General features: G+C 41.5%; 1 protein-coding gene across 1 annotated transcript in view; it reads left to right on the top strand.

The window, feature by feature from the left end:
* The first annotated feature begins 7,363 nt into the window (after positions 1–7,363).
* RAB39A (RAB39A, member RAS oncogene family) overlaps positions 7,364–9,681 on the top strand; it is a 34,414-nt gene continuing 32,096 nt past the window's right edge. The window contains exon 1 of the mRNA XM_057749638.1: positions 7,364–7,726. Coding sequence (XP_057605621.1) covers positions 7,500–7,726 — 227 coding nt within the window. The 5' untranslated portion in view covers positions 7,364–7,499. The remainder of the gene's footprint in view (positions 7,727–9,681) is intronic.

The following is a 9,681-nucleotide window of genomic DNA, read 5'->3' as shown; positions in this document are numbered from 1 at the left end:
AATCAATTCATAAATACAAAATTGTAACTGATAACACTGTCTCTACTCTCCAAATAATTTTTTCTTTAATTTCCACCCAAAGCCTTCAATCTTCATGTCTGAAATCAAATATCATTACCTATTTAAAGGGCTTTATAAGTTATCCAGATTTTGTATTTTAGAGGGAAACTTACAGAAACCTTAATTTTATTAATAGATACTTATGCACTACTATATTCCAGAGACTGTGCCAGGCACTGGGATACTGCTGTGAATAAAACAAACCAAAAAAACAAACCAAAAAACAACTCCCCATACTCATGGAGCTCACATTCTCTTGTGGGAGGCAAACAAAATAAATAATTCCATATTATGTTACATGGTGATAAGTACTATGGAGAAAAATAAAGCAGAGGAGTAGTTTTACATTGTTGGGAAGGAAGGGCTTCATGGAAAATTTTTTTAAATGCTATTCTTTTTTTAAATATTTATTTAATTAATTAATTTATTTGGTTGCAGTGGGTCTTAGTTGTGGCAGACAGGCTCCTTAGTAGTGGCATGTGAACTCTTAGTTGCGGCATGCATGTGGGATCTAGTTCCCTGACCAGGGATCAAACACGGGCCCCCTGCATTGGGAGCCCAGAGTCTTAACCACCACACCACCAGACAAGTCCCTTCATGGAAATATCTTAGTGAAAATTGGATGAGGTAAAGGAGCAGGCCATGCAAGACAAAGAGGAATAGCTGTCCCAAAGGGAACAGCAAGTGCAAAGGCTCTGGGGTGGCAGCCTGCCTTGCGTGTCTGAGAAATACCAGGAAGCCAGTATGTTTGTTGTGGAGGTATTAAAAGGATGGTAAAAGATAAGGGCTAAGAGGTAGGGAAAGATCCAGGACTTTGACTTTTGCTGTGAAATAAGAAGCCATTTAGGGGTTCTTGAGTGACATGATCTGACATTTTTGTTAATTAATTTATTTATTTATTTATTGGCTGAGTTGGGTCTTCGTTGCTGCACACAGGCTGTCTCTAGTTTCAGCAAGTGGGGGCTACTCTTTGTTGTGGTGTGCAATATTCTTTTTGTGGTGGCTTCTCTTGTTGCGGAGCACAGGTTCTAGGCACTTGGGCTTCAGTAGTTGTGGCTCGAGGGCTCTAGAGTGCAAATTTGGTAGCTGTGGCACATGGGCTTAGTCGCTCCGCAGCATGTGAGATCTTCCCAGACCAGGGCTCAAACCCGTGTCCCCTGCATTGGCAGGTGGATTCTTAACCACTGCACCACCAGGGAAGTCCCTGACTTAAATTTTTACAAGACCATTCTAGATGTTAGGTTGAAAATAGCCATGGCAAGGCCTAGTTAGACCTTATTACAATAATGCAAACCAGAGAAGATAGTAGCTTGGATCATGGTGGCAGAGGTGGAGGTGGTGAGAAATGGTTAGAATCCAGATATATTTTGAATATACAGCCTATCGAATTTGCTAGTGGAATACCTATGGAGGAAATAAGAAAGACTGGAATCAGGCTGAGATTTTTGATCTGAGCAACTAAAAGAATGATGCTTCCATTTACTTAGGTGGTGAAGACTGAGAAAGGAACAAAATTTTATTGTTGTTTTCTCACTTGTAAATTATAGCATCCATATATAGGTTTAATGTAGCAAACACAAAAGCTGCATGGAGAATTTCTGAGCATTTTAAGAGAATCTCAAAGCCAAAAGATGCATGAAAGATCATCTAGCTTTAGAAAATTTTTACTTTGATCTGAAAGAAATAAATTTTACATCTTGACCGAGCACACACAAGTATGAACACATACATAAACACACACACACACACACACACATACACTCACACATTCACACATGTGACTGAAAAGTTTCATGAAATAAACATCCTTAATATGTATGATGTACTCTAGTGTTTTGTTTTGTTTTGAATTCTGAGAGTTTCCCACCAAGTTGATTTTACACCCCCTAGTTTGAGAAAACACTGATGCAGCTCAACCCTTTTAGTGTCCAGATAAGGAAACAAAGACAGAGAGAGTAAATGATTTATAAGAAGTCCCCCAAACTTAGTGGCAATGCTGAGACCAGAACACAAGTCTCTTGACTCCTGGTTTATAAACAACAAATAGAAGAGCCTCCTTTCCAGCACTTCCCATATTTTCTCTTTTTAAAAAATATTCAAGCAGAATATCTTGAGTAGCAGCTTAAGTAGCTTTCTTAAATTAAATGTGCCCTACCTACCTGCTTTATTTTCTAAGCTTAAACTTCTACAAATACAAACATAAAGTATTTTTATTAAGGTATTAAATTGTTTGTACTCAGTTTACATAATTCAAATATACTTGAATTAGTTATTCATGGATTATTCAAAGGCAAATTTTAGTAATTATAAAATTAATCAATTCTAGTTCATCATGAAGCTCATCAGGTTGTGTGCACACTGCATAAATATAGAAGTTCAGGTTCATGAGAATTATGGTTAACAATTAATTTTCACTCAATAAGCATTTGTAGAGTACTATTATGTGCTAGTTGTGTGTGTGCTGGGAAAATAACAATGAATTAATGTCTCTATGGCTCTAAGGAACTTACAATCTAGCAAGAAATAGTCAAACCAATAGCCATAACTCAAGTGAGGTATTTTATAGAAGATATAAGAGATATCATACAAGTACAGAGTACTCTTTGCTAACCTGCTTTAGGAACACAGATGAACGAGAAGGTGATTCTCTTGGGGGTATAGATGGTTTAGAAAGACTACAAAGGGGCCTTGTTCTGGGCCTCGGAAGATAAATAGAAATTTGCTGACCATGTTTTCATCTGGTGAAAAAAGTATAAGGAGATGAGAGAATAGCATAAAAAAAAAAAAAACTATTATAACATGAATAGCATGTCATGTAGAGGAATTACTGACTAGATTGTGGATGTCATTATGATTGGTCATACACATGATTAGGTATTTAGACTTTACTGTAGATGACTAATAAAGTAATTTTGGAAACAATGTAGACACCAAATGGGAGGCTGCTAAGGGTTGGATTGTATCCCCCCAAAAAAGATAAGTTTTGAAGTCCTAACTTCCAGTATTTCAGATGTGCCTTATTTGAAAACAGTCTTTGCAGATGATCAAATTAAGATGAGGCCATTCAGGTGGACTCTAGTTCAATGTGACTAGTGCTCTTACAAAAAAGGAGAAATCTGTATTTAGACTGTGGGAGTCCTCTTTGGTTTCAGTCATGTACGTCTATGCAGATTAAGTAGACTTCATCAACTGTGGTCTATTTGGGGTTTGTAGTTTAATTTAGAATTGTGTTAAGTTGACGTTTTGCATTTGACTTCATGTTACATTAGTTTGAAGTAAATTATTTAATTTTTGAATTCTGGAATTTTGAACATTTACTGTACTGTATTTGTTTTTCTGGCTTATTTCATTCTGTATGACAGTCTCTAGGTCTATCCACCTCATTACAAATAACTCAATTTCATTCCTTTTTATGGCTGAGTAATATTCAATTGTATATATGTGCCACATCTTCTTCATCCATTCATCTGTTGATGGACACTTAGGTTGCTTCCATGTCCCAGCTACTGTAAATAGTCCAAGCCTTACTTCTGACCTCTCATTCAAACTTTTCTTTGGGATGGATTCCCCAGTTTTCATCCTATTGGCTTATAGCTATATCTGCTCCTTCTACCCATTCCTTTCAAGAGGCTTCAGTTGACCTGCCTAAGTTCCTTTCCATTTTAGTTTTGCTCTGGATACTACCTATTAGATTATTTCTAATTAGCTCTACATTCTACCATCTTTAGACCAATTGCACCTCTCCCCTTTATACAACACAAACCCCCAGCCTCCAGATTCCACACCACAGGCTTTCATATGTCTAAGGAGCTAGGATAGATACTAATGACATTAACCAAACTGTAAAACACAGGAAAGGAAAATGGCAAGAAAGCCGCTGAGTTCACCTCTATTCAGTACTCTGTAATGGCCTATGTGGGAAAAGAATCTAAAAAAGAGTGGATATATGTATATGTATAACTGATTCACTTTCCTGTACACCTGGAACTAACACATTGTAAATCAACAATATTCCAATAAAAAAATTTTATAAACATTTATTTATTTACTTATTTATTTATTTATTTATTTATTTTTATTGGCTGTGTTGGGTCTTCATTGCTGCACACAGGCTTTCCCTAGCTGCAGTGAGCAGGGGCTCCTCTTCATTGTGGTGTACAGGCTCCTCATTGTGGTGGCTTCTCTTGTTCTGGAGCATGGGCTCTAGGCACGTGGGCTTCAGTAATTGCAGTGCGAGGGCTCAGTAGTTGTAGCTCTCAGGCTCTAGAGTGCAGGCTCAATAGGTGTGGTGCAGCAGCTTAGTTGCTCCATGGCATGTGGTATCTTCCTGAGGCAGGGATTGAACCCATGTCCCTTGCATTGGCAGGTGGGTTGTTAACCACTGTGCTACCCAGGAAGTCCAAAACTTTTTTAAACATTAAAAAAAAAAAGTCACTGAGAGACTTCCTTGGCAGTCCAGTGGTTAAGACTTTGCCTTCCAATGCAGAGGGTGCAGATTCCATCCCTGGTTGGGGAGTTAAGATCCCACATGTCTCGTGGCCAAAAAACCAAAACATAAAACAGAAGCAGTACTGTAACAAATTAAATAAAGACTTTTAAAACGGTCCACATTAAAAAAAAAAAGCCACTGAGTTCACTATTGGACATTATAGAGTATATATTTTTGACACAAAGGGAAGCCATTGATCCATCCTTTCTCCAGGACTGATAATATCCCACATACCCCATCCAAAGCAATTGACCTGCTGTATGTTCCTGTTCCCCTGACCATAACTCTTTAGTATGAACACCTTTCCTGAACTGGGTCAACTAGATTATCTCTACAGAAAAATGGAAATTGGTTTCCATATGTGTCTAGATATCTAACTTGGAGACTGAAGCAGCTATAGTCTTCCATATGGACTAAGCAGCAGGGAAAGCTGGTTTGCAGAGAGATAAGAACTAAGCAGATGTCAGAATGAAAGAAATATGAGAGAGACAGAGACACATGCTGCTGGAGTTTCTTAGAGCTTTCCCTTTCCTGGTTCCAACCCCTTTCTGATATCAGCTGCATTCTGGCCTGTGGATTCTGTGAATATACCTCTGGATCCTTGTGGCAAGTGCACTCATCTTTTTATATCACCCTAACTAAAGCTTTATTCAAAGAATCCTGACCAACACAGATGTGTTGAGTCTGAAATGTGTATCTAACATCTAAGAGGAGAGGTAGTTGGAAATATGAGTCTGAACACAGAGCAAAGGGGAGGACATATGATTTGGGTAAGGGAGTAACTGGAGTAGATGAGGTCATGAGAAATAACTCAAAGTGAAGGAAAAGAGGGGGAGAGCGTAAAGAACAGAAAGACGGATCTCTTAAGAACTTTAGTATATAAGACATGGATCACAGGAAGAGGAGTCAGAGAAGAAGGTTAAAAAGAACAGGAAACTAGGAAAGAATTCTTTTGTAGAAACCAAGAAATGAAAGTATTTAGGTTATACTTATAGAAAATTCAAACACCAGTGACTTAAACAGGTATTGATTTATTTGCCTCAAACAAGATATCCAGAGCTTGTACCACAGATCAACAAGTCCATGAGGGACTGGCGTTGTTCCTCTCTCTCCTGTCACCATATTTAGCATCTAGCCTTCACCTTTATGGTCACAAGATGGTTGTTACACCTTCCAGATAGGAAGGAAAAGGAAAGGAAACAAAGTGATGGGCAATAAGGATGTCAGTCCCTTATCAGAAAAACAAAATCTTTACTAGAAGAACTACTTACCTCTCATTGGTCAGAACTCTGTCATTTGGCCATCCCTAACTGCAGGAGGACTAGAAGAAAGAGGACTCTGGTTTTAAGAGTTGGGTCAGCCAATCACATTTCAGCCAAATAGTTTATTCAACAAAAGCTACTGAGAGGTCAAGAAGAATTAAGATAGATGATGGGGTAAGGGAGGAGCAGATTTGGTAGTTAGAAAGTCCCTGGCAACCTTATCAAAAGCAAAGTCAGGGGTGTATTTGGCAGGGAGAGGGCTGAAGATTAACTAGTGAGTGAGAAATGAGAATAGGTGGTTCTTTTTTAATCTTTGAAAAGGAGAATAATGGAGAAAGCAAAAATCTAAAGGAGAGGCATAATGGAAAGATGTTTCATTTGGTTTCAGGATTGTGGATACTTGAGTATGTCCATTGACTGAGTGATACAAACAATTGGAAAGGGGGAGATTTGAGGTATGAAATAAAGATCATTGTTACAAAACAGTTTTAAAAAATGGGTGTCAGGGGATTAAACACACCGTTGAAAACAATCTCTTCCTCCAAAACAAGAAAGGAAGTAAAATGAATAAGAAACGTATAAATTTGGATGTGGGCATGAAAAAAAGTGGAATTGTTAAAATTCTATTTTGGCAAAAACACAATTTAAAACTGTTTAGCTTTTAAAAGATAAATCGTGAATTCACTATTAACCAGTTTGAAGAAAGGAGTAAGAAAGCAGTACGATCTTGCCAGAATTAAGGTGTGCTTTGTTTATTTAGATCCCTGACCGGGCACAAGCTAAGAAAAGACCACCTAAAGATTTTTCAAACATGTATAACGGAGACCAAGAAGAATGGGAGCTTTTATGAACATCTCAACATTTCATTTTCTTTCCTCCTCTCCTTCCTCAAGCTGAAGGGCCCTAGAGACTATGAAGGTGGTTGGCATTTTTCTCACTCTTCTGTAGCAATGAAAGCAGTGAGGAAGCGATGGTGGTGACAAGAGCCATGGCCAAAGCCCTTGCTAGAAACATCCAGAACTTGCTCAGCAAATTTATTTCGATTCTGCTCTCAACTCCTTCAACTTAAAACGCCTCGGAGGTGGCAATTAACAAGGCTAGGAGCAGAAAGCCGCCAACAGAAATCTGGTAAAGTAACGGTGCTCACAGAGCTGGTAAAATCGATAAAACAGGAAACCACAGCAGTCACCCAGGTTACGGCCCCAGTGATTTCCAAAATCAGAGCCGGAATCTGACGAGCCCGCCCTGACGCCTGGAAGAAAATGATTCTCACTTTTCATTGGCTGACCCTCCCAGAGTTGAGGCCTTGTTTCATTTTCATTGGTTGTTGCTGCTGTCACGTCCTTTCACCACACCCACTTTCCCGGCGGCGTCCAGTGAGCTTTGGCGGAAAGTGATTTACAGAGGTCTTGGGCGGGTGTCCGCTAGAAGCTAGACTATTTCCCCCCCACCCCTCACCGCGGCCTCTGCCCCGCCCCCTGGCCCGAGGCCCCGCCCCTGGCCAGGCCGGGCCCCGCCTCTCCCTCCAGAGAGGGCGGGGACCAGGCGGCGGCCGAAGCCGCAGGAATATGCTGGAAGCCGGCAGGCGGGCTCCCGAGAGGTGCTGAAGGGACAGTTCCCGCCGCCTTCCTTGCCCCGAGGCGCGCCTGCGGGTGGGGCGGCTCTCGAGCCCGCTGGGCACGTGAGCGATGGAGACCATCTGGATCTACCAGTTCCGCCTCATCGTAATCGGGGACTCCACCGTGGGCAAGTCGTGCCTCCTGCACCGCTTCACCCAGGGCCGCTTTCCCGGGCTGCGATCCCCCGCCTGCGACCCCACAGTCGGCGTGGACTTCTTCTCTCGCCTGCTGGAGATCGAGCCGGGCAAGAGGATCAAGCTGCAGCTCTGGGACACGGCGGGACAGGAGCGGTTCAGGTAGGGCCGCCGGCGCCGGGACCCCAGGGGCGCCAGGGCCGCGCCGCCCCCTCCATCCGCCTGGGGCCCCTTCCCCCGGCGGCGGCCTCACCGCCCAGTTCGAGGGGAGCGCTGGCCCTTCCCTCTCGAAAGTGCAAACACTCCATTCTCGCTTCCCCTTTGCCCCTCCTCTTCCAGAGACGACTTCCTCCTCCGCAATTTCTCACTTCTTTCTTTGGCTCCCATTTCCTGCGCACCCTTTCCGTCTTTCTTTTCCCGCCTGAACCCAGGTCACCCTCACCAGCGCCCTCTTCCCTAACTCGCTGCCCCTCCTGGTATTTTTATCCCCAAAGCTTAGCGGATAAAAGCATTTCCCCTGCTGCCTTCTCCCCAAACTCAGCGTCCCTCGCTGCGCACACCCTGACCGGGCCACCCTCCTCCAAGCTCGCCTTTTCCTCCCCTGACCTAGCGGCTTCCAGTCTACGCAGCCCAGGAGAACTGCATAGAAGGGTTCTCAGATTCGTGATTGATCCACTTAGCTTCACACCAAGCAGTGCTCCAGCCCAGATTACTGCATGAGCTCATCGGGCATCGTTCAGAGGCAGATGAATGCGGTAATGGTCTGAACACCTCACAGCACCAACTGTGGTTATCAGAAATACTGGGCCAGGACCCGTGAGAATGTGTCTTGTACAGCAACTAGATGTAACATCAGGGACACGGACACAGCAGAGGAGTTTTTTGTTGTTTTTTAAGGGTTGAGTTGTCTTTAGAAGTTTGTCATCGCTGGTGCTTTGGTGGAGAAAAGAGAGGTGTATGTATTGAGATTCGTTAGGAACTTTCCCTTTATTTTATTTAGAATAGGTACTTAACGTTCCAGGGTGATAGTAGATCAAAAAATACTTTTCTGCATAGTGAAGGAGGGACCCAAATGAATAGTCTCGTTCTAAATGCTCATTGAAACCCTGAAGGATTTCACAAAGGTGACTCACTTAAATAAAACCTAAATGTAAATTGTATGCATTTCCTAGGTATTTAAGGTTGAACCAGATATGAAGCACATTTTAAATTTCTAGGATTCAAGAACTTTTTTTAGAGGAAAGTAGGGAAGCTGATATACTGTACTGTTTGGGACCTTTTTAAGGTTGCATTATCAACTGGAACTCATTAAAGCAAGCATTTTGTAGTCTTCTCTGCTTGTGAAATAGCGTACTTTTTTTTTAAGAACTTTTATTGAGATACAGTTAACATACAATAAACTGCATATATTTAGAGTGTACAGTTTGGTATCCCAACCTCCTGGTTCATTCCCCGCCAACCCTCCCAGCTTTCCCCGCTTGGTGTCCATATGTTTGTTCTCTACATCTGTGTCTCGAAACAGCGTACTTCTTGACTGGACTTCCCTAACCACGGCTTCACTTTACCCCAGCCAGCACCCATACTGAATGAGGTCAGTCTACTTCTGTAGAATGTTCCAACATTTAAAGTTTTGGCTTCCATTCCCAGCTATGACACTGATTCATATAGATAGTAAGTGAAATGCTTAGCTTGCTTATAACTTAGTTTTCTTATGTGTGAAGTGGAAAGATGCTAAAGCCACCCCTTCAGAGAGGTGGTAAAGGTTATTGATTTGGATTGTACAATACCTAGAATTCCATGAAGAAATTTCTTTTTTGAGAAGCCTCCTTTAAAATAATTTTTCAAACTCTGAGACCTCATCTGTAAAATGGAGTCATTATGATCTCTGAGATTCATTACTGTTTTACCAGTATAAGGTTGGTTGCAAATTCATTCACTTGTGATCTCAATCAGAGATGAACTTTAAGATATTTCATGATCAGAAAAAAGCATTTACTAATAGCTCTTGCTCTATCCTCTAAAATGAATATAATAAAAATATGTTATTTATACCTTAAACTTCTAGCAACTACTGATAATTGCAGCCACGAGAAACATAGGTAGTAAAATCTTCTTGT

This window comes from Hippopotamus amphibius, chromosome 9 (genome assembly GCF_030028045.1).
Source record: "Hippopotamus amphibius kiboko isolate mHipAmp2 chromosome 9, mHipAmp2.hap2, whole genome shotgun sequence".
Classification (NCBI taxonomy): Eukaryota; Metazoa; Chordata; class Mammalia; order Artiodactyla; family Hippopotamidae; genus Hippopotamus; species Hippopotamus amphibius.
The sequence above is the reverse complement of the archived record's forward strand: the minus strand, read 5'-3'. Positions and strand labels throughout refer to the sequence as shown.